Raw genomic sequence first — 24,085 nt, forward strand, 5'->3', positions numbered from 1 at the left:
CAGACACCAGACTGAAATAGCAGCATTCTTGTCCTTGGTAGAGATGCGTGACACTGCAGAAAGGCTCTGTCAGCAGTTCAGGTGGTGCTTAATCAAAGTATAATTAAAGTTCAGTTTATCTAACTGCAGTTAAACTATGGATTAACTTCACTTATGTTCTAGGCATTAACATGATGTTGTGGTTTAGGAATGGTACTCCCCAAATTAGTGTTCCCACCAAAACACTCCAAACCACAAGGTGCTTGCTCACTCCCTCTTCCCCCTACCTCTCCCCTCATGGAGAGGAGAATTGAGAGGCCCAAAAAATAGAGATCATAAATTGCAAAAAGAACAATTTACTGGAAACAGCAATGGAATAAGAAAATGAGCAGTAATAGCAACAATAACAAAGTGTACAAGAGAGACAAAAGATTCACACGGAAGTGTAACTCAACCATTAAGAGACCAAGGAGCCCCTTCCAGCCCCTGGCCCACAGCAGTGGCTGGCTGAGGTGGTACAGAATAACCTCTGGGTCTGGGCCAGATACTGCAAAAATTAACCCTGTCCTGGCCAGAACCAGGACATGAGTAACTTCTTCCATGCAGGAAACTAGTACCTTGCTTGGTGTTAGCCTTATTTTTTAATGTATTTAACCTCTAGGTAGCACCATTTCTCTAGCTAACTCCAGGGTTTAGTGTTGCTAAATCCAAGCAGAAGATAACACTGACCTGGTTTTTCAGACAGAGGCTCAGGCAGAGCCCTGGCAGTGCCTGTACACAGGCTGTTTCTGAGGGGTGCACACACAGGATAATGACCTAACACATGCTCTTTAGGTGTTACTAGAAACATCTACAAAAATGAAGTGGCTACAGCATCATCTTTCCGCTTACCCATTGTGACTCCTTTTCCATGCTTTAGCAAGAGTTTGTTGGTTTTTGATTTTGCTCCACCTCTAAGCTCTCCTGAGAGAGTTGCTGCTTCCCTGATTTTTAATTCCCGTTTCAGTGTGGCTGACTACATTTCAGAGCTATGACCACCAGAAACTAACAGAGAAGCTGAGCTCAAGTGATCGCACGTAGTGCCAATATTTAACAGGAATAAACAGAATCTGTCCAGGCATCAGAATGCAGGACTGAAATGCAGCCTTTGTGAAATTTGGAAACTTGGTCAAGTCTGGATCTTCCACATCGACCTATAAAAAAAATCAATCATCAGAAGAATGTCTTTACTCACATAGGATTTAATAAGGCAACACTACTGATATTAAAATTTCAGGCAACTATTTACCTGACTAGTGTTGTGAAGAATTTGGCTCTCATGTGGGTACAGGTTTTCTGAATGTTGTGGTGAAGAGAGACGGATATACTTTCTTCCAAATACCTATATATAATAAAATAAATTTTTTCCATTGGTCATTAACTGGCACATTACTGGAATCTCTGGGTCATAGCTGGCATTTAACAGTAAAATATACCTGATTACAAGGAACATAATTATCTTCATTAGTAATAGACACTGCTATAATAGAAAGTTAAATCAGGCTATTGGAATTCAAGTACTTCCTCAGTTGGAGCAGATAAGAACTTGAAATGACTTTCGGAAGGAAATGCCTTTAACCAAATTGCGTTCAATTCAAAGTTTAAGGCACCCAATTTATACATCGTTTTTTGGGCTCTACATAGCTAAAAATAAGAACTGAGAATAAGGAGGCTGAACCTTCATTGCAATTCATATCAACAGGCAGAGGTACATGCACAGTGACTGCTAAGCTTCCAGATAGCCCTCAAACTCTTATTTCTGTGTTGTCATTAAACCAGTTCTTTCATTGGCATGCTGAAATGAGATGAGAATTCGTAAGGTGAGTGGCCTGGCTTCCCTGAGCACTACATGAACTGCAAGTTTTGGTGCCAAGATGTGGCAGCATGAACGAGTCAAAGCTGACTCCTCTGCTGATACCAGTGGAACAGCAGGTTGAGGGTGAAGATTCATACTCTTGTGCCAGCAATCCAGATCACCTCAAGAGCTAGGCATGATCACACTTGTTGGGAACTGTCCTCTTATGGGTACTCTGACTAACCCCAGCACCCTGGAGTGGCTACCCAACCATTCCTAACCAACCTGCTTTTCCTCTACCTTAACATCCCTTCCCACATAATAGAACAGGATTTCCTGAAATCTTACCAACACCGAAGCTGTCATACAGACTATATAGAGTTTGTTGCTTCAAGGACAGCACATAAATGTATTCTACAGACTGGACAAATACCAGTGTACTCCTGCCTTGTCCTACTCTTCACTATCACTGATTAAACTACTAGAGCATTGATCTACATAACTCTGTCTGTCCATGTGTTTTTAGGATGCCTTCCATACCCCAAAGGGATTAAGGATATTAATTACTCTGTAAAGAACCAAGTATTACATGGTATTTTTGGTGACCCATGGAAGTGACAAAAAATGCTGGTTATTGCTCCAACAGCATGTTCTCTGAATGCTTGAACTTTTTTTGGGGCTGCCATCAGCTGTTAACAGCTCCTTCCTTAACTTGCCTCACTGGCTTAAGACCTTGTATATTATAAGACTGGGGGCACCAGTTAATGGGGAATAGCCTGCATCTCCAGAGACTGCTTTTCTCAATAATGGAAAAACTACAACCTTGGCACCAGCCAGCAGCCAGCCAGCAGGGATCATTTCACTTTGTTACTTGTGCTTGTGCCTTCCTGTACTCCACAGCCACAGTTTAAATGGCATCACGAAGCAAGGCAGTTTTAATTGAAAGCTGCCAGATCACCAGCTGTTCAAATTACAAAGACTCTCTCACAGCACTGGCAGATAATCTCCCATTTTTCAGGCAGAAGAAAACAAGCTCTGAGGCTTCTAAGGGAAGAATCTTTTCCCAGTTCAACAGCTCCTATAAATTTTTCTTCTACCAAGAACAATTCCCCTCAAGCTTTACATAGCATAAATAGTACAGTACTTCACTTTCAGAATGCAGCAGTATGTGTGTGCTGAGCAGGTAGCACGGAAGAAAAATACAATCCATACAGAGTTGCACAGCAGTTGTAAAAAACCATTCTAGGAAGGCCTGAATTAAGCCTCAGTTTCAAGTGAAAATACAGGTTAGCAAGATGCAACTGGAACAGAGAAACTAAGGCTAAACCCATAAATAACTATCAGTAGAAAGTAATGTCACAGTCCTTCTGGAAAAGTGTGAAAGTGTAAGCCTGGGTTTTTTTAAAGAGTTTGATGGGACAGCAATCTCCTTCAGTAAACAAAACACCTCTCAGTATTTGAAGATTCACAGTAGTCAACTGCTTGGATCCAGAATACATCCGTATATATACAGCATTGCAAAAACTTCAGTATTGCTGAAGCCTTTTCTGCTTATCATACTGCCATGCTGGCAAGGAAGTTGGAGGTGCCAGGGAGGCTGGGAGGAGACACAGCCAGGACAGGTGACCCAAACTGACTGACCAAAGGACATTCCAGACCATATGACATCATGCTCTGTATATGGGGGAAGAAGAAGAAAGGGAGGATGTTTGGAGTGATGGTGTTTGTCTTCCCCAGTAATTGTTAAGCATGATGGGCTCTGCTCTCCTGGGAACAACTGAACACCTGCCTGCTCATGGGAAGCAGTCAAGTAATTCTTTGTTTTGCTTTGCTTGCATGCACAGTTTTTGCTTATTAAACCTCAATCCTCAAATTTTCTAGCTTTTACTCTCCCTGTTGTCTCTCTGATCCTGCTGGTTGGGGGATGAGAAAGCGCCTGCACGAGGCTTGGGGATTGGCTGGGCTCAAACCACACCACCAGAAAAAGAAACTCCTTAGTACAACATGACAGGATCCAGATTCTTCCCAACTCTGTTACAAATTCCATGTGACCTTGGAAAAGCTGCTTCTTGTGATTTCTATCTATCATCTGTAAAACAAGGGTAACTAATAGTCTCTCTCAATGAGCAACACTTGTGGTCTACAAGATTACATTCAGTATTAAGTTGCAGTAGTGGCAAATGCAATAAAATAGGAAAACAGTATCTGTCTGCACGTTCTCTATCCTTCAATTTGTCTGCTCCCCTTGTCTCTAACACATACCATAAGCATTTTCTCTAAGTATTGCATTAATGGCATGTGCAGAGTAACTACAGTACATACCTGGGCTAAAAAATTTTGCTGGGGATCCTGATGAAGAGGTGAGATTGTGCCTCCTGGACCAAACCAAGCATTAATGGTGATGTCATCTTCTTCCCCTTCCCCCAAGCAGCAGTAGTCAGGGATACTGATATCTTCTTTCAGTTCTGGGATCTACTTCCATAAAGAAAGAAACATTAAAAAGGGTATGTGCTGACTTGCCAAAATATGTAATTCATAGAACAGATGAGCAAGGCTGGACACAAAGAAAACAAATGACTGGCTGGTCCAGCAAGGGTAGGAGAAAAGTAGCTGACCTGCTAGGAATCTGCAGGAAATGTTCTCAAACTTTCTGTTCTAGTGAGCAGATTCTGTTGGAAGGAGAAGTGGGAGAAAGAAAGGGGTTTCCTCATTCTTTAGAGAATCTTTGCTTTTGCAGAAACCAGAAACACCCATAAGAATTTGCTCTTCATGGAAAAGGAGCAGCTGATCTCTTCTATACTATGCTTGCTTCTCTGTGAGATTCCTTTTTATGTCTCCCACCAACCTAAGCTCTGGTAAACTGGAATGACATTTCAGATTATGGTAAATATATCAGTGTTGAACACTGTTTCCTGTCCAAATCTCTTCCCTGACTTATAGTCTTTGAGGAAATGGGTTTTCCAGGTGATATCCCCCTAAGTATATGCTACATTGTACTGAAACAGCACTAGGACTTAATGTCTTCATCCCAAAAGGGTTTTGTTTCCATGTCTTGCAGCCAAATGGAATAAACCTCTCCCTCTGTTCCTTCAAATCATGGGAATAGAAACTTAAGAATTACTGCGAATTCTCCATATGCCCTTCGATCTAGTACAGTCGTCTTCAGAGACAACTTGTGCTACAAAAGGAATACATGACTGTAGGAAGATAAAAACCTTCACTAAGTTTTACCTGATCAAAAAGCTGGTGCTGGGCAAGGTATCCTACATTGTTCTGAAATGACAGCAGAGAAAGACAAAACATAGTAACATACAGGTAAGACAGTGAGTTATTTTACTTACAGGTGAATATAATTTACTTATAGGTAACAACCATTTCCAGTGGCCTATTCAGAGTACTATAACTGTTCAAATGAACAGTATAAGGGTCTTCAGAAATAGCAACTTACAGCTCCGTTGAAATTGTGAGAGTGTAGGTGTGTCTCCACAATCAATAAATCATCCAGCTCGAGTTACTGAAGGAAGCTGGGACTCCCTATTGAATCTTGACAGCTGACAATGCCCTGCATCTTTCTAGCCAGACCCTGCTGGCACACAGACCAGTTCTCCTTCACGCCCTGGAACTACTTCCATACTCTATTCCAGGGTGCACCACAGATCAGTTTGCTATGGCACATGGTCCTTCCTGCCAGAAGGCCAGGAAACACAAATGGGGGCTTGGGATCCTCATCTGTGAAAGCAAAAAGACATTCCAGATGCTAATCAACTTTGTATTTTTGTGCCTCATGGCATGTAAATTTGGATCTGATCCTAAATCTCATGAAACAGTTTAATAGAAAGAGGAACAACACTGCTGGCTGAGGATCCCTTATCCTTAGATTCCACCAGTCAGGTTTTTGCTGCTTATGTATGTATGTATGTATTTATTCATCAAATTCCAGCCACTGTACATTTGATTATAGGTAAAATTCAAACCTATTGTTGCAATAATTATTCCTAGCTTCAGGTCTTGAAAATACGTTAAACCATTTAATTCAGAGTTGTGCTTACAGCACACCCCCTCCCTTGACATCACCTCTGTTTGTGGTAAGCAGAACTGTTGTCTGTACCAGCACCACACTGCTGTGTTTGGAGATGAAACAAATGAGTGTAACAGACCTCATCCATGATACACTGGCTGATGAAGTCACTGACAGTCATGAGCTGCTGAGACCATTCCTCGTCTGTGTACCGAGCACCCAACTCCACAGGGACTGTGCGGCACCCTGCGACTTGACGAAAATAGTCCACACTGAAATAAAGAAAGTTCCATTACCTTCTATACTGCTCTTACTAATTCTGAATGTAAGACAATCAATCCAAATCAATCTTGTTGGGTAATAAAATTCTACCAGCCTGAGCTTCTCCTGTCTAAATCAAACCAACCAGAGGAAAAAGGCAGAAGAAAAGGGTGCAAGCAACAAGGAAATCAGCAGGCAGGTTTGTGTGTACATGACCCCACAACTGTCTGTTTTGGTTTGGTTTAAAAACCTGTTTGCCTCAGTTGTTTCCTTCCAAACTAAGAAAATTTAAGCAGTTACTGTCTCTTGGCAAGGGATGGCCAATTTTTTTACTGCCTGCTTCCACATGTGATAAAATGTTGTGTCTTTTAGTCAGTAATACTAGATCAACTCTCTGTCAGTGTCTATACGGGTGCCAAAAATACCCATCCCAATTATAGCCAGAGGGATTAGTTTGATGGGTGAAATACATCCTTCCATGGAAAATGGTATTACCTAAATGGAGAAGTTAATCTTTTTAAGTGCCTAAGGTTAACTAGTGCAGTTAACTTCCCTCAAAAATTAATAAAATCCCTATGACATAGCAAGCGTGATCAGTTAATTTTACCTTTGGTTGTTGAACTACTCAAACTAAGCACGAGTGGTTTTTCCCCTTTTCTAGGGAATCATGACCTTCACCTCACAAATACTTGATACTCAGTATTGGAAATGTGGGCACCATTGCTTGCATTACCCAGGCAGCACAATGCTGTTAGTCCTGCACAGTGGTGTCTGAAACTCAACACTCAAACACAACAAGGAACAAACATCAGTGCTTGAACTTACGAATGAAAAAGTCAATCATGCTTACTCACGGCTCTAAAATTCACTTTCCATTGCACCAATTATCAGCAAGTTCCAAGGGGTAAAAACCACTGATGTGTGCATGACACAGATCCACTGAGCTGTGAGCAGCTCACTGGCACTTTGCAACGTGCACTTCTGGTGAGTTCCCAGGTGTTGCCACTGGGCTCCTGGGACGGCTGCAGGCTGGGCAGAAGGCGGCCTTCACTCATGAAGAGCCAGAGACTGGGCAAAGGGTCACGTTTGCCCCAAGACAGTCCAGCACCTGCCGTGTGATGCCCTGAATGCTACGAAGAGCTTCCCTCATCTATGAAGCAACTTCCACAGAGCAGTAGGACACCGCTGCTAGCAAAATGCACTGCCCACGGTATCCATCCTCTGTGAAGGTCTCTGCTGCCCTATCGAGCATCAAGATACCCAACACAGGGAACAATCGTGCCTTTACGTGGACTGGGAAGGAACTTCTCACCTCCACTTCTTCATACACGGCCAGTGGTCCATGACGCCCTCCAGGACCACAGGCCGCTGGGGAATGAGGTAGTTGTCTCTGAAGTGCTCCAGCGAAGGACACTGAAGGTGCGGAATCACCTCCTCCGGCTGTACCGCGGGGGCCGGCGGCGGCTGCGGCCGGACCCTCTGGAATGGACGCTCCCCCTCAGCAGCCGGCCCGGGGGGGGCGGGGGGGGGCGCCACCTCGGCGCGGGCTCCGTCGCGCGGCACCGCGCGGGGCAGGAGCGGCTGCAGCGCGCGCACCAGGCGCGCCAGGACGTTCTCCAGGACGGCGGCGCCCAGGAGCAGCCCCAGGTCGCAGAGCCGCACGGCGCGCGCTAGCGGGCGGCCCGCGGCCACCTCGGCCAGCGCCCCGAAGAGGCAGCCGTAGGCGTAGACCTGGCGCCAGCCCTTGCCGACCTCCCTCCACGGCCCCGCGTTCAGCTTCTCCCAAGAGTAGTCGCGCAGGACGTCGCCGAGGCGCTCCAGCGCCGCTGCCGCCTCCGCCCCGGGCCGGCCCGCCGCGCCGTAGAGCAGCGCGCGGGCCCGCCGCAGCAGCGGCAGGATGCAGTCCTCCACCTCGCCGCTCAGCGCCAAGGTCAACTCCTGCTCGGTGCGGGGCAGCAGCGCCCGCATCTCGGTCCACAGCGCGGAGCCGTCGCTCGCGCCCCCCGCGCTGCCGGTCGCCGCCATGGCCGCGCCGGCGTCCGAGAGGCGGCGCTGCCGGGCCGGGCCGGACGCGGAAAGCGCGGGGCCGGGGCTGAGGCGGGGCGCGGGGAACGGCCCCGCCGGGGGGCGGAACTCTCGTATCGCCGAAGCCCGGTCTGGGCGTTGTTACTTGTGCGCTTGACCAGCGGGTCCTCTGGAATTGCGTGGCTGTGATCGACGCTGCCGTTCGCGGTAAAGGGGAGCGCATAGACCCGGTGAAGGTCACGGTGTCTTCTCCGGGCGTTCACCCGGGACCGGCGTGAGGAGGTGGCTGCCTGCGCTTTGGAAGCCTCTCAGTCCCGGTCGCGGGACAGCGGAGCGCAGGCGGTGAGTGCTGGGGGAAGGGGACATACGCTCTTCCCAGCTGACCGGTTTCTTTTGTGCTGCCAAGAAACGTCCCTGCTCGGGCCCCCGCGTGCGCTCGAGGAGCTCGAGCGGAGCCCAGCGCGGCTCTGAGCCCAAGTCCTCTCGCTGGCTCAGCTGCTTGGTATTAATCTGCACATAGGACGGGCTTTCTGCATGGAACATGCACGGCAGTCTTCTTCCTAACGCGCTGGGCACGGCATCATTGAGCCCCAACTTGCTTTGATAGTGTGCCCTGAACGTTCTCAGGTCTTAATACTATTGACTGCAAAGGCAAAACAATATTTTACTTAAAATTCAGCAGCAGAGGAAAGTTTTAACATGGTGAACCAAGCTCTAAACCACCATAACAAGATATAAGGAATTTGTAGCTCCTAGTTAGGGTTGAAAGCTTCAGATTTGAGACAAATCCTAATTTACAGAAAAAGTTAAAATCATCACATTCTATACTGAGACACTCACTCTTCTTTGCTCCATGCTCAGTCACTAGTGCTTTCCAAAAAGGAAAAAAAAAAAAAAAGAAAAAAAAAAAAGTAAAGGTGATGTGAATCCTTCTGTTGCTGCTGCTGGTGGCTCTCCCCCTGCTCCCCAGCTGTCTCCTCTAAATGATCACTTCTGCTCTCACACTTCTCACTCTTCAGACTTGTGCAATGCTTATCATGCTGGTCTGTCTATTGCCTGTCTTCTGACTGCCTTTCTCTTGGCACCTTAAATTCCTCCCATGACAGTGTGATTTTAGCACCTTCATTCAGAATTTTCTCCTTAAACAGATAAATGTTAATATATGCTGCTGTACGAGAAAGTATTTTAGTGGGAAGGAGATTTTCTTGTTAGACCTTGTGTTCATTATTTGTAGTTTAGGATGCCAGCAAATGTAGTTAGTCTTGTGCCTGTGGACTGTCCACTTTTTATTACCATTTACATTAACTTTTATTTGCATTTAAGTTGGTTAATACAATTTTCATTAAATAATAGTTTTTTTAGTTTAAATGTGAGTAATATTTTCACGAGTTTCACTTCAAAGATTAGGATTTTGTTTCCAGAATTTCAAATAACACTAACATCTGAACATGTAATCTCCAGCACAACAGTGAGGCATTGAGGCCATGATGAACTTCATCAGTTTCACTGCAGGTGGTTTTAGTTTTTGGATATTCAGGGAGGCTCAATGTTCCTCTGTGAGCATACACTGGAAGACAGTTATTCCTAGTCAGTTTTGGTGCAATTGTTTGAATTCTGATACAGCATCAATAGTCTTGAATCACAGAATCAGCTAGGTTGGAGACCTTTGAGATCACCAAGTGCTGCTCTTGACCTAACATCCCCTTGTCAGCCACACCATGGCACTGAGTGCCACTTCCAGTCTTTTCTTAAACACCTCCAGGGATGGTGATTCCACCACCTTCCTGGGCAGCCCATTCCAATGCCTTGTCACTTCTTCTGTGAAGAACTTCTTCCTAATGTCCAGCCTAAAACTCCCCTAGCACAATTTAAGACTGTGTCCTCTTGTCCTGACACTAGTTGCCTGGGAGACTAACACCCACCCAGCTGCAACTCCTCTCAGGGAGTTGTCGTTGCAGTTAAAGGGGCTGCATATCTGCTGAGCTAATAAAGCTCAGGTCTTAAGGTGTGTACTGAGTCTTGTGTGTTTGGCCTCTAGTCTAGGAGGAAAATCCACTGAAAGCTGATAGTATCATGCTGCGTCTTAGCAACTTGGTTGAAATTGTCTTCATTGGGAAAAAAACCCAATAGATTTGCAAATACTGAATTGGAAAGTTTAGCTCTCAGAGCAGTTAACTTTGCAGTAATGTATGCTAGTTTTGGAATACCTGTAAGATACTGCAGATATTTTGTGTGAGCTGGCTGACCAAGGAAGTGGACGACTTCAGTGCTAGACATTTCCATTTTAGGTCAAGAAGAGAGAATTTAATTCCTGCTGCCAAAGAGCAAAGATTACTGTCATGTGTCTAACCTGCAGAAACTGATGGGAAAAAGAGTTCCATGGATTATGCCACCATCACTGAAGCTTGTGCTGTTTTCATCAGAAGTAAATTTTTAAAGATTGTGGAAACCAGACTGCCTAACCTTGTAGAAAGATGTCCCTTTAAAGTACAGAAGAAAAGTTGGTACGAAGATTTCCTGTGCTGCTTCCTGGGTTATAGCCTGTGCTTTTTGTTCTCTTTTATATTCTGCGTATTTTTAAAATATGCTCCAGCCACCTCTCTTTCTCCTAGCACTGACTTTCAGAAAGAAATGACCTATTTAAAAAAACCCAAACAAAGAGGCACACAATTAAGGGAGAAAAATGAAGTCTGGTAAACCATCTGTATTTCTCTCTTCTGTTTACAGTCATAGATTCCAGGACCCACAGTTGATGTTACCTTGTCTGCCGCTGGTGAAAAAGTGATTAGTTACTCCAAATATTAAAAAAAAAATGCTCTGTATCTTATCTTGCATTTGTCTTCATTGAAAAGAATAGGTATTTGGCGTGTCCAGAATTTAATCTTTTAAACTTTTTATTTATAGGAATATTCTCCTTTATAGCACTCTTTCCTCATTTACTAATTTGAGTTAATGAACAAAGTCCTGTGATTGTTTTTGGATTTTATTAAAATGTTTTGGATTTTATTAAAATCAAGACACATGCTCAGTGATTCACCACTTAAGTCCAAAGTAGGATGTATGTACTAGGTGGATCAGTTTTTTAAATGACAGCATTTGCTTGCTTCTACACATTTATTTATGATTCTTCCCCAGGTGAGTGCAGCAGGAGTCTGGTGAGTGATAGCCAGCTGTTGGAATTAGCAGATAGAGAAAGCAGTTATTTGTTCTGGGAAGGAGTGTGAGAGCTGAGGCCAGGAGTAATAAAAACTAAACAGATGCCCTAAATATCTAAACACAAGATAGGACGTGTAAGTTGCTTGCAGTGCTGATTGGTGAAGTAATCTCAGGTGGGTTGCCTTGTCTGGAATTCTTATTCAAGATGAAATATTCTCTGGTGCAACATCGTATCTAGCAATCCAGAGCACAAGTAACACTAAAGATTTTCTTTCTCAGGACTCCAGGCTGCTGCTCAGCTCCTCAGGAATGCCATGTCCCTTTTGGCAGCCTGACATTTTGGAATTTACACCCTCCTTAAAGGGAGGATGCCAAGAAGATGGAGCCAGGCTCTTCTCAGTGATGCCCAGCAGTAGGAAAAGAGGCAACAGGCAGAAACTGATGCACAGGAAGTTCCACCTGACCATGAGGAAGAACTTATTCACTGTGTGGGTAACATGCACTGAACAGATTGCCTGGAGAGGGTGTGGAAAGTCCCTCGCGGCAGATATTGGACACAATCCTGTGCCATGTGCTCTGGGATGACCCTGCTTCAGCAGGGAGGTTAGACCAGATGACCCACCTGTGATCCCTTCCAACCTGAACCATTCTGTAATTCTGTACCAGGGAAGGTGATCTGTTCCCTTGTTTCCAGGGCTTTTGGAATGCCTGGGCATGTGCCTTCACCAGCCATCACAGCAGGTAAGTGCCTGTCAGGAGTGGCAGTGTCCAGGAGCAGGGATGAAATGGGGACAGGCTGGTACTACTGCTGCCCTGCCACCAGTGCTTAGGCTGTTTTTGCTTCCAGGAGTGATTGACTGGTACCTTCCATGAACAATATACTCATTTAACATCGCCTCTGCGCCTCCCCACTCACACAAAAAAAGGTAAAAATAAATGAAATTGGAACCTAAGATGCCCTCTAGCACTTAAATGGGAATATAAATTGATGACTGCCATGAAAGCCATAGTTGGCTCTTATATTCCTTTACAGGAAATGGTTGTCTCCTCTTTTGCAAGAACAAAAGTGTGACACGTAAGACTTCAAAGATTTTGGATATCTTTGCTGATTGCTTTTTCTGTTCCTCTGAACAGAAGATCAATGATTCTGATTAAAATATGCACAGAATTAATTGCTAAACATAATTTTTCTCAGATGAGCAAGGTCTTCCTGACTAAGAGTAACACAGCCATGCATTTTGATGGTATCTTGGAGTTGAGTGTAACTGTGCAGCGACAGTGTGTAATGACAGATATATCTGTATCAATCCGTTCCCTGCACTGTGTTTTTATCACTGCCATCTGCTCAGCCAGCTGCCAGGTCTCACAAATAGTGCTGTCATGTACTTTCATGTAGAACAACTTATTGTTGTAATTTCCCTGATATTACTAGATGAAATAACTTTAAGTGAGATAAGGTGACATTTTGCATGGCACTTTGGAATTCCTCTCATTGCAGTGGATAAAGTGTTCTTTCTGGAGCAAGCTGTATCAGCACACCCAGTTCTACTTTCAGAAATCACTGGAAAATACTTATTTTACAAAAACATTATGTAACATCCATCTGGGACATATGCGTCAGTGCTGAGACATAACTGAGACAGTATTGCTTACACATGTAGCCTTAGTTACCTTTGCTGGATGGAAATTATGTAAATTAGACTATTTAAATTTTGTTTTCCTTATATCAACTTGAATCGCCTTCATATTTGCAAATATGTTCAGACAGCTCCTTCAACATTAAAGAAAACATAAAGTCTTTACAACTGTTATGAATGAGTGTTTTAAGGTTGCTTAAAGAATCGCCGGCAAAGGTATCAACAAAAGCGTGTTTGATATAAAAGTGGAAGCATGAAAAAGTTTGTTGGCAAGGTTAACTCTACTACTTGGTTTGAACTAGAAAAAGCAAACTAAAATCTAAAATCAGTCAATCTAAAACCAGAATCAACTCCAAAATTATCTGTGTGGAGGCTGGCAGGCTGAAAGGAAAAAAAGGGTAAGGGCAGAAAATGATAAGGATAAAAAGGAATCAGGAAGACCCTCCTGCTGAGTTACAGGGTTCAGAATGGACCTCCTTGCTAAACTGAGCCAGGGCTTGACCAATGGTTTAGGCCCAAAGGTTTAACAGCTCTTAAATTTAACAACATTTAATTGACAGCTCAAGTTAAACAATTTTACAAAAGATTCATATAGAATTTACTATAGTGCAACAGTAACTACTAGGCCTAATTTACTTACAAATTTAAATTTCTTAAGAATTTAAGAGAGCATCATTCATAGTACATTTCATATAGCACATTCACATTTGCACGCACAGAGACCTAAACACTATTTACAAGGTATATACCTGTGAAAAATTCCCCTCGAATTCAGTGGATTCACATTGGATACCTTTGCGTCTTCTTAACAGGCAAAGGGTTGAGCCTTGAGGAGTGGGGGTATCAGCCCAGGATCTGTTCTTGTCATTCAGCAGTGGTTGTCTGAGCATAACAAACTTGAGAATTCACTGGCTCTGAGTGGCCCCACTCAAAAGGAGGTGGCTGGTCGCAGCCCGCTGCAGTCCAGGAGAGTTCAAAGGGTCTCGCTCAGGACCTCTGTTCATAGGGTCGCAAGAGAGTGAGCTTCAGTCACAGTAATTTTTCATCCTGGCTGCAATTCGTGTTGGTAACTTTCTTTGAAATTTCGATAACAAAAATGTTGTTCCACTTGGGTTGTTATTCAGGCAAGAAAAATAAGTTTCCAAGGCTGTTCATTAAAAACAGGAGCTCATTAGACAGCACCACTTCCTGGGAACTGACAGGCACTGCTTCTGATAAGCTCAAGAGGAGCTTGGTGCAGGTGCTGTTTGTCAAGGCCGAAGCCTAACCAGCATTTCTTAGATCATAGTGTGGCCCAAGAAGGAATGGAGCAGATGCACTACCACAAGAACAAACCTTTAAAACAATCTTTATAGTTGCAGGTGCAAGGAAAACTGAATTGGGATATTACTTGTTGCTAATGAGCATTACTGAGAAACAGCCTTTCTGATAAGACAGAGAACCCAGCTGGGATAAAGAAGGTAGAATATGTATTCCTGATTCTTCTATCATTTTCTTATTCAAGTGCTATAGGATGTCAACTGCTGAACAGCTGATTGGCAGCCTGAAGGTCTGAGGCACAGAGACAGCTGGCTTGTAGTCAGCCTGTTTGGAACACTGCTGCAGGTAGAAAGCCTTCCTGACAGGAATGTGGAAGGAAGTGAGGGCATGGGTCCTTTATATTTTTCTGTTTTATCTGAACGGATGTGTAGATTTGGAACTTCATTGCTAGCAAGGCATAGGCCAGTGGAATTGTGACCAGTGTTCTCCCAATGGCAAACAGAGGGCCAGGCCAGAGAAAAGTCTCTTGGCATTTAGCTGATGTTGTACATTCTGGAAATGTAAGTCTAACCTGTCGTTCCAGTAGTGCATTTCAAGAGCTGACGCAGGCTCCTGGCATTGTAATGATCTTGAGCACACACAAGATTCCCTTTTTATCCTAAGGGCTGGGACATGTCATTTTCATTAGCCACACTTCATATACATGTATGAACCTTAAGAGGAAGAATATATATACATGTAGAACTGTACTTGGTGAAGCCACTTGCTAGTGGGAAGTGTACTCAGAGAGAAAGCATTATCCCTCCTTAAATCTGTAGCTGACACACACCTTTCCCAGCTAGGAAAGCTCAGACATGTAAAAGTGATGGTTGTTGGAAGTGTTGAAAATGAGGGAGGTAGCTGAACGTATTATCTATAGATAGTTTTCTTTGGGGTGCTTGTGAAGAACTCTGAAACAGGTATTTATCTGCAGGATATTGAAGTTTATATTTGAATGCTGAAAATAGAAAAAAAACCAAGAACTTCCCTTGTGGAAAGGAAGTGATGGTATCAGTAGTGTCCTTGTGTTGTGCATGGATCTGTCAGTCAGTGTAGAGTTTCTCTAGAGAGGTTTCTTGTCTTCTTTTCATGGTTGCTGGCTTTTAGATTTGAGTAAGAATATAAACAATGGGGGAAAAAATGTTGTTTGTGTAACATTTAGTTGAAAATTTTATTAATTTTGTGGACTAAACTCTAATTGCCCTTCTTTAAAATCTGAACTTGGAGGCTTTCAAGATGACATTTTTATTTGGAGCCAATAAAGTTTGATGCAAACAGTGCAATTCTTAACATCCTTGGGAAAACCACATTTCTGTATGTAACTGAGGTGCCCTCTGTGTAGTCTGACTTATCAAAGCTGGGGTGTTCATTCTGACAGACTGCAGAAATGAGTTTTGGGGATGACACTGCAAAGTGCATCAGTGGATTTGTTCATCATTGTATAAACTGAGATGTTTTGGTTTTAATTGTAGTCCTCTTTATTGTCAGTACTGAGTAATAAACAATAGATTTCCATCTGAAATAGTTGGATTTTCTCCTGGCATGGAAGAATCTTCAGATCATCAAGGGAAACATCCTTTGAAAATGCCTTTCAGACACTACTTCCAAAATGAGGCTGTGTAAAACTTTCCCAGTTGTAATACCAGGTATGTGATTCAGGAGCTTCCACGTCTCTTTAAAAGCAAAAAAAAAAAAAAAAAACAAACCAAACCAAAAAAAAAAAAAAAAAAACAACAAAAAAAAAACAACCCAAAAAAACCAAAACCAAACAAAAACGCGTAAGTGTAATGTGCAGACATTGACCTGTCTGTACTGAAGTTGCACAGTTTTAACTTAAGTGTTTCTGGAACCTCTGCTGTGACAGCTTTGTTTTACTCAGTGTAATCGCAGGCAAGTCTGCTGGCAGGTGCTGGTGTTTTGCTAAAGAGACTTTGTAAATACCAACCGCTGTGAGAGGAATGGTCATCCCGAGGTGTCATTTTGTCTCACCTGAGAAATGCAATGTATCTTTTGAAGAAAGCATTTATTCTGCTATAGAATCATAAAGTCATAGAATGGCCTGGGTTGGAAGGGATCTTAAAGATGACCTAGTTCCAACCACCCTGTCACTGGCAGGGTCACCTTCCACCAGACCAGTTTGCTCAGAGCCCAATCCAGCCTGGCCTGGAACACTTCCAGGGACAGTTTACTTTTGTGAAGATGGATGGAAAAGCCAAGCTGGGGTCCTGGGCATTTACTGTCTGTGGGTTGTGGGCAGTCTGGGTGCCTGTCTGTCCACATTCCCTGCAGGGTGCATTAACTCTGCTGCTACCATGGTTATTTTTTTAGGGTCTTCCACAGACAACTGGAGGAAAAAACTCTGGTCTTGAAGGAAAAATGGACGTCTTTGGGATTGTCTGAAAATCTGTCTTGTGGTTGCTGGGGTGAAGGATGGTGGTGTGGGGATCGGCTTCTTCTCCCAGGCACCCAGTGATAGGACAAGAGGATGAAACTGTGCCAGAGGAGTTTAGGTTGGGCATTAGGAATAATTTCTTCACAGAAAAGATGATTAGACATTGGAATGGGCCATCCAGGTGGGTGGTGGAGTCACCGTCCCTGGAGGTGTTTAAGGAAAGGCTGGAGGTGGCATTCAGTGCAATGGTACAGTTGACACAGTGGTGTTAGGATAGAGGTTGGATACGATGACCTCAGAGGCCTTTTCCAACCTTAATAATTCAGTGATTTGTAAATTTGTGGCTTTATGACTATGTTATTATTTCATACCACACCCTACGGCTAGCCCCGCAGTGGTGAGAGGCACAGGAACCTCTGTAAGGTTACCGTGTTAAAATGGTCAGGCGAGGCCCGGCCCTGGCCGCGCCCCGGGCGGTGCCGTGGCCGCGGTTTCCCAGCGCCCCGCGCGGCGCCGCCCGGCCCGGCCCGGCCCGGCGCGACCTGGGCGGGAGCGCGGAGCTGCTTCCGGGCCTGCCGCTCCCCGAGATGCCGCTGCTGGTTAATGGAGCGCGGGTCGACCTGGCCCGGCCCACAGGGGACATGATCCGCGCCCACCCGTACCTCGAGGTGAGGGAAGCGGGAAGGGGCCTGGCGGGGCCCGCCGTGCTGCGGGTCCCTGGGGGAGAAGCCGCGGTCGCGGCCGGGGCGGGTGGCGGAGCGGGGCGGCCTCGGCCTGAAGCGGGCAGGGGCGGCCCCGGCCCCGCGCGTTCCCCGTGCTCTGACAACGGAGAACCACGGGGTGATAGAAAATAAAGAAGTCGGTGTCCGCGGAGAGGCTTAGCGGTGACGGTGCGGCCGGACGTGGCGGAGGCTGGGCGGGCCCGTTCTGCGTGAAATAACAAAAACTGGTGATAAAAGTCAAGGTGGGCACTCTGAGAAGGGTGCCGATCTTGCTTCCAGGGTATAAATGTTATCATTTCAACGCCGGAATGCGAGCCAGGAATGTGAGCAGAGCTGCCTGGGGAGGTGTTTCCCATCAAAAGATGTTTCTTTACAGACCCTGAGATTATGCAGAAAATGAGGGCAAATTTTATAAAGCCGTGAAATATTTTTTGAGCCCAGAATGGAAATTCACTTTGTCCCCAGCAGGTCTGTGATGAAGCACTGCAGTAGTCATAGCCCAGGAATCCGGGTTTTTCACGCACCAATCAAGCTAATAATCGACAATATTTTGATAAGTGCTAAATAAATATTCTGGATTGTGGCAGTAGAAGACTGAAACTTCTATATTACAAAAGCTTCCTGTTCTGATTAAACTTCCAAGATCAGTTCTGGTATTATCTACTGTAATCTTTGCCCAGTCCAAATGCTTTTTATTGTGCCTCCATTTTATGGTCCGTATAACAGGGAAGGGTGTTTTGTGTGTCTCTGGAATGATGGGATTTAACTATTAACTTGATCAGTGTCAGGAAAGCAAAAAACTTTCAAAATTCAGAATACTCTGTAATACAAAATACGCGTGTTTCTCTCTGACCTGAGTCCCTTTGCTTTTCAGAGGTGATGTTTCTGTGAAGTAATGGATACACCTGAGAATTCAGCCACTGTAGTATCTGTTATCATTTATCTTTAGGAAAAGGCAAAACTTCTGAGAAGTCAGCCTGCTCAGATTGTGGAACCCAAAGGCCTTCTCTATGTCCAGCAGAGAGAGTTTGCAGTGACTACTCCTAAAGATGGTGTGTAAGAACATAAACATTTCTTCTTGTGCTGAAGCAGTGATTGTGAGAGCTGAGTTCTTACAGTGTTTTCCTCCTTTAAAATAGGTTCTGTTTCCATTCTTGGATCAGATGATGCCACTACCTGCCACATAGTTGTGCTCCGACACACAGGTATCTATCTCTAAAGGATGTTCAGAGCAAAGTCTGTACCCCTGAAGTAAGGAATTAGTACTGGTTTATGTGGCATTAATAAAATAAACTGCAGTTACATTAATATAAACCTGAATCCCCAAAAGTCACATAATGTGTTAGCTAAGGACTCATTCAGAGAGTTGGTGTGTTTAGCATGAGAGGTTCAGTGTTCTCATTGCTCAGTGAGCAGATTTTAACTTGCTGTGCACCTTTGGCCAGTGGCAGTGGCATTGCAGCCCTGGGCAGTGTACAGCAGTCTGGCAATGCATGGTTTGGACATTGCAGAGATGGAATTTGTGGAAAGATCCTCACTATGTGCCTGGATTTCTGCCATTAGAGACATTGCCTGGTCCCGTTAAGAAGGTGCTTGTACCCCTCACACGAGGTGTGATTTTATAATGGCCCATGCAGAGGGTGTTGGCCTCAACCCGGTCATGTCCCCTGCTGGAGGCTGCTGTGCTCAGGTGAAGCAAGGCAGTGGGGAGACAGCTGTCCCCTGTGGCAGTGGGGATTCCCACTGTTGGTGCCACAGTCACTGAGTCCTGTTCTGTGCCTCCCCCAGGCAGCGGAGCCACGTGCCTGACACACTGTGACGGCTCAGACACGGAGGCCGAGGTGTCGCTCATCATGAGCTCAGTAAAGTCCTTCTCTAACTCCACAGGCTGTGGCAGGTCAGCTCTGGTCCTTTTCTTGTGTTCTACTTCTCTCAAAGGCTGCTGCAGCTCATACAGTGGGGAATTGTGAGGTGATTTGGGTTCAGACAAGGGAATTGTGCAGGAAATACCTCTTGATAAGCAGCTGCATACAAAGTGAAAATTATTTCCTTGACGATTTTGGGGGTATTTTTAGCAGTCATTTAAAGCATGGTTCTGTTCTGAAGAGTGTCTCTGTAAAATGCCACCATGAGGTTTGTGTTTGCTGTTTCCCATTTAACTTTTGTTCTAGATTTGCGGAATTTTCCATATAACTGTTATTTGGTTTATATTATATTTTTCCCTTCAGGGTGTTGAGTTTTCTAAATTCTTTTCAGCATCTGACAATCCATCAGGAATTTTCTAAGTCCACATAAAAAAAAAAAAAAGGGGTGTGGAGCACAGGACAGTGGGTAAAAAGCTCTGAAACAGAATTTAGCAGGCAAGCTTCATGCTGGATGTGGAGGTTTTTGCCCCTGTAGTTTGGTAAGAACAAAAGCTAGCTCATGAACTTAATGATTTGTAAGGACTTCTCTTTACATAGACACTGCTTGTAGAAGAACCCTGCTGCATGGTCCAGAATAACTGTGAGGAGGTCATGGGAACAAAAATCTTCACATTTAATTAACCCTTTGTTGGGAACTGAAACGTGATTACAAAGTTCAGTCCAAACCAGAGGTGCTGACCGTCAGAGATACCCCTGGGATAGAATTGCATGTATTTAATGCCTCTTCAAGCTTTTTCCTGTGCCATTTCCTGGGTGATCGCTGAAGTTTTCAGAATGGAATTACCATAACTTGCTGTGTAATGCAAACCAGCTTGGTGCATGTGATTGTAATAAGTGAGGCTTCTCTAATGATTGCTTTGCAGTTTGGGCTGGGGATTATTTTGTAAAGCTATTCATTTTGAGATGTCTTTTTAATTGCTGTTTCCTGTTATTCCATCTCTGTTAGGCTGGAAGTGCACCTAGTTGGAGGTTTCAATGATGATAGGCAGTTATCACAAAAACTTACTAATCAGCTTCTTAGTAAGTTCATGTTTTTTCCACTCTCATGTCCAAAAAAAAAAAAAGTTCTGGCTGGATTTGGGTAGAGTTTGTTTGTAATCCGAGTCCCCAGACATTTACTGGAAAGAAATGTGGATTCACTTTGAAGGGTCTTTTTCTCTGCCTGAGAACGTGGTGTGGAGCAGGGTTGGACTGCTGGGGCTTGCCCATGGCCAGTGCCTGGGCCACAGGGTCTGATCCTGTCACTTCTCCCTGGCTCATACTTGGGTGTGGAGAGTTGGGTGCAGTTCAGCTGGGCTTTGATTCCTGGCTTGATTCCTGCTAATCTGCTGTGGGATTTTGGGCAAGTGTTGTCACTCTCCAAATGTATGCATGTGGATGACTTCATTAGTTACCATTCAGTTAATTCCTTAATGTGATGAGGTAAAATTTAATTATTGTTTGGAATTGTCTAATGAAAAATGTCAGGTCTGTTTATAAAATCCATAGTCCAGAGGAGTGATGGCAGTGCTTTACCAACAATTGGAAATGTAAAGTACCTGCTTACCTGGAAGTGCTCTGGCTTGTGCTGAGCACTTTCTGAGTGTGGAGAGGCCTCTGTCCCACTGGAATGGGGAGGGGGCAGGGATGGGGCAGGTGTCAGGAGGGAGGTGTTTAAGGGGGTAAACAAAGGAAAACCACGGCCCTGGGCTGCAGCCTTGTGGCTGTGATGCTTGATGTGTGTTATGTGTCATGTGAGAGTTCTGCCCAGAATAAAATATTTTGGTTAACTTACTTTAACCTTCTGATCTTCATGCATCAAGGTACAATTTGAATCAATGATGCTGTATTGCTATCAGAACTTCATAAAAAAGAGGGGGTTTTTTCTGGATATTTGGAATGGTAAAAGGCAGAACTAATTTACAGTTAATGAAAGACTGGGTTTGTTCACTATATATGTATCATTTTAGGAAAAAATGTTTAAATATAAGCTCCTAAGTGTATATAGACTAAAGCAGAGCTGATGTGATGCCAGAGCTAAACCAGTGTCAATAGAAGGAGTAAGTGGCAGAGCACTTTCTTAGCAGATTTTTGCTGTTACAAATGGCCCCTCTCTGTAAATTCCTGTTAGTCTGAAGCAAATGTGCAGAACCTTGTTTGCTGTATTGCCCTACCTGGGGCAGGGGGTTAGGTGTGTTCCCCTGGCCCCAGACAGCACTGCCCTGCCACCACTCACACAGTTTTGCTGTCTTTGTCCCTGCAGGAGCATTCGATCTCCAGCCAGAGGATGTTCATTTAGTGACTTTCTGCGTAACAGGTAAGAAAGCAAATGATCCCTTGGGTTTGGAAGTACCTTTCCTGAGATCAAAGGGTAGGGGGCTTTTCACACATGGCTTTTTCTCTGTCCTGTAAGAAAGAACAGCACAAGTCCTCCATACCAATGTGTCATTTTCAGTTTTGCTGCTGGTGTGCATATGGTGATGTCAGAGAGCCAATGCAGGGGGGATTCTCTCCTTACCAAGTGCTGCTGCATTGCAACCAACTCGTAATCATGACCAGGTTATTCATGACCAGGTTATTTTGGCCCATTTATCCCAAGCAACAGGCTCTGTACCTGTGGATATCTTACAACTGAGTAGCGCACTTACGGACCTTTATTCTCCTGGGCTGCTGGACCTGCCTCCCTGCAGGGTCCAGTGAATTCATAAACTTCAGTTAGTTCATGGTGTGTAGTGTCATGCGGAGGGGTAATTTCCTTTTCATTGTATCATGTTGTGGTCAAATTTCCATCCTCTTTCCATGTCAGAGGTGTCAGTGACTCACATCTTTGAAACTTGGCATCACGGTCATTTTGCATTGTGGTTTTTTTTCCCCTGGAAATTGTCCATGCAGAAGTAGGGGCAGTTGGCTGGAGCTGGCTGTTCTGCTAGGAGACAGTTCCAGGTCCCGCGTGTGTTGTTATTGACTTCTACCTTCTTTTCCATATTTCTTTCAGGCTTCCTTGTTTTTTTCTGTCTGTTGCTCTCCAATAACATACAATTAAATAAATGCTGCTCAGATTAAAATCCAAAGCCCTACGAGTTTGACTTCTTTTTTTTCCTTACAGAACTAAATGACAGAGAAGAACAGGATATTCACTTTCCAATCATTTATGGAATAGGTGAGTTAGTTAAACTAGAATTGAATTTTTTTTTTGGTAACTGGATTGCTTTTCAGATTCCAATAGTAAGTGGGCTGCTTTTAATGACTGAGTAAAGTCCTCCCTAAAAGTTACATGCTGCTGTCAGAGGCATACATAAAAATACTTTCCTTCAGGTGCCACAGCTGGGGAGATGCACATATGGAAGGGGCCATGTACAAATGCAAACATTTTTTTTTCCTTTAACTGCACTTAAGATTTTATCAACATCAAGCTACTGCACTAAATTTATGCTTAGAATTTAACCTTCTTCTCTTCAATTACGCAGTGTTTTTTCTGATTAGTTTACTCATCTCTGGAATATTGAAATGCTGCCAAAGGAAGTAGAAATGTGCTGTCGCAGGCTCGGGATCTGAGAAATACAAGTGTGTGATGTGTTCTGCAGTTCTGCAACACAATTGTGTTGAGGATGTGGTCACTGTAAGGAAGTGCCTTGAAACAATTAATTCTTACTGTATTTAATCTCTATTTCCTCCCAGCTGTGAATGTTAAAACAGCAGAGATTTTCCCTGCCACATTCCCAGAAAAAGGGCCGGATGAGGATCTGCGTTCAGCCCATGTTTTAACAGGAGCACCAGTGAGTAAAAGTAATGGGGAAAACGGGAAGGGGAGACCAGCTGGGGCAATGAAACATCCAGAGTTTGAGGAAAAAAACCCTTTGGTAGGTCTCTGTCCTTGGGTTCTGGGTTTGTTGTTACCGTTTAATGTTGCATTTGTCAGAGTAGCTGGGGAATGCAAGCGCAGTTGGAGGGAGGCGGGGCTGACGTGGCCTAGCGTGTCTGGGACAGGCCAGACTGAGAGCAACTCTCCTGGTCTGGACGAGCCCTGGCTGCCTCTCTGTGCTGTTACAGCTGACCAACATCTATGATGCAAAGACGGAACAGCTCCGGATTGGGCCTTATTTCTGGGGGCCTTTCCCACATGTGGATTTCTGGTTGGAACAAGATGATGCACAGATTTTACAGGTACCTGAAACTAACTCTTTTTTTTTTTTGCCTTCTAGCTGAGTAGGGAGAGGGGTGTTGTAGTCTGTCAAAACTTTTTCCAGTGCACTGCTGTCCCTGGGAGGGTGGGGAATAACCTTCAGGAAGGGCAGGATAACTGAGAACATTGCATTCTGAATGTCAAGATGCCCTTGCTCCCATCTTCTTTTTCAGAACCTTTCCACATCGCCCCTGGCTGAGCCACCCCACTTTGTTTCCCACATTAGATCTACATTAACATTTCTAAAAGAACATCCATTTCCATCTCGATCCCTGTTCCCTGACAGGAAACCTCGCATCTACAAAAAAAATGAAGAAGGGTTGTGGGAACAGGTTTGTTCTGACAAAATCTAACCTGGAACCAACCCCCACAAGTGCTTTAGGGAAATACAATCTCGCAAGAAGAGCAATTTGTTGCAAATATCATATTGCTGGTCACAAATACCATTGTTCCTGTGCTTTTCAAAATAAAATATTTTGATAGAAGTAACTTGCTTTTTCTGCATTACTTATGTAGAAGTCAGGGCTTCTTTGAAGTAAGAATTTGGCTTTGTTTAGGTTCTGTTGCTCCAGTGCAGTAATTTGATGGGCACAGGTAGAGAGGTGGCAATGCTGGAGGCTGACAAGGTGAGTCACTGCACTGGTGTGCACTTAATTTAATGATTCTGCACACACG

General features: G+C 44.3%; 2 protein-coding genes across 6 annotated transcripts; one reads left to right on the top strand and one right to left on the bottom strand.

The window, feature by feature from the left end:
• Positions 1-319: 319 nt before the first annotated feature.
• On the bottom strand, positions 320-8,252 carry KDM8 (lysine demethylase 8). Of its 2 annotated transcripts, XM_042037844.1 has the most exons (7): positions 7,629-8,163; positions 7,405-7,571; positions 5,971-6,103; positions 5,045-5,086; positions 4,136-4,285; positions 1,268-1,360; positions 320-1,172 (listed from the first exon to the last, which is right to left on the bottom strand). In XM_042037844.1, the coding sequence occupies exons 1-7, from the start codon at positions 8,115-8,117 to the stop codon at positions 1,008-1,010; spliced, it is 1,239 nt and encodes a 412-aa protein (XP_041893778.1). In that variant the 5' UTR covers positions 8,118-8,163; the 3' UTR covers positions 320-1,007. The 2 variants fall into 2 exon arrangements, with proteins under 2 accessions (XP_041893778.1, XP_041893779.1); XM_042037845.1 differs by having other exon boundaries at positions 7,405-8,252.
• On the top strand, positions 8,252-23,899 carry NTAN1 (N-terminal asparagine amidase). 4 transcript variants are annotated; one of them, XM_042037848.1, is made up of 11 exons: positions 8,252-8,459; positions 11,553-12,014; positions 18,273-18,375; positions 18,463-18,528; positions 19,112-19,220; positions 20,195-20,268; positions 21,491-21,544; positions 22,334-22,387; positions 22,906-23,003; positions 23,278-23,391; positions 23,584-23,899. In XM_042037848.1, the coding sequence occupies exons 2-11, from the start codon at positions 11,988-11,990 to the stop codon at positions 23,761-23,763; spliced, it is 879 nt and encodes a 292-aa protein (XP_041893782.1). In that variant the 5' UTR covers positions 8,252-8,459; positions 11,553-11,987; the 3' UTR covers positions 23,764-23,899. The 4 variants fall into 4 exon arrangements, with proteins under 4 accessions (XP_041893782.1, XP_041893783.1, XP_041893780.1 ...); XM_042037849.1 differs by lacking the exon at positions 11,553-12,014 and having other exon boundaries at positions 8,355-8,459; XM_042037846.1 differs by lacking the exons at positions 8,252-8,459; positions 11,553-12,014 and adding an exon at positions 17,102-17,269.
• Positions 23,900-24,085: the final 186 nt, after the last annotated feature.

Source organism: Corvus kubaryi, unplaced genomic scaffold (genome assembly GCF_017639235.1).
Source record: "Corvus kubaryi isolate FWS band 111438036 unplaced genomic scaffold, C.kubaryi_AGA036_p1.0 37387, whole genome shotgun sequence".
NCBI classification, from domain to species: domain Eukaryota; kingdom Metazoa; phylum Chordata; class Aves; order Passeriformes; family Corvidae; genus Corvus; species Corvus kubaryi.

What these genes read in the sequence shown, in the direction of transcription:
- KDM8 (XM_042037845.1), bottom strand. Translation starts at nt 8,117, where the DNA reads ATGGCGGCGACCGGCAGCGCGGGGGGCGCGAGCGACGGCTCCGCGCTG. An exon ending in CCGTGTATGAAGAAGTGGAG is followed by an intron (nt 6,104 to 7,404) that starts GTGAGAAGTTCC and finishes TCTTTATTTCAG; the next exon opens with TGTGGACTATTTTCGTCAAG. An exon ending in AGCACCAGCTTTTTGATCAG is followed by an intron (nt 4,286 to 5,044) that starts GTAAAACTTAGT and finishes TTATGGAAGTAG; the next exon opens with ATCCCAGAACTGAAAGAAGA.
- NTAN1 (XM_042037846.1), top strand. Translation starts at nt 17,189, where the DNA reads ATGCCGCTGCTGGTTAATGGAGCGCGGGTCGACCTGGCCCGGCCCACA. An exon ending in GCGCCCACCCGTACCTCGAG is followed by an intron (nt 17,270 to 18,272) that starts GTGAGGGAAGCG and finishes ATTTATCTTTAG; the next exon opens with GAAAAGGCAAAACTTCTGAG. An exon ending in TCCAATCATTTATGGAATAG is followed by an intron (nt 22,388 to 22,905) that starts GTGAGTTAGTTA and finishes ATTTCCTCCCAG; the next exon opens with CTGTGAATGTTAAAACAGCA.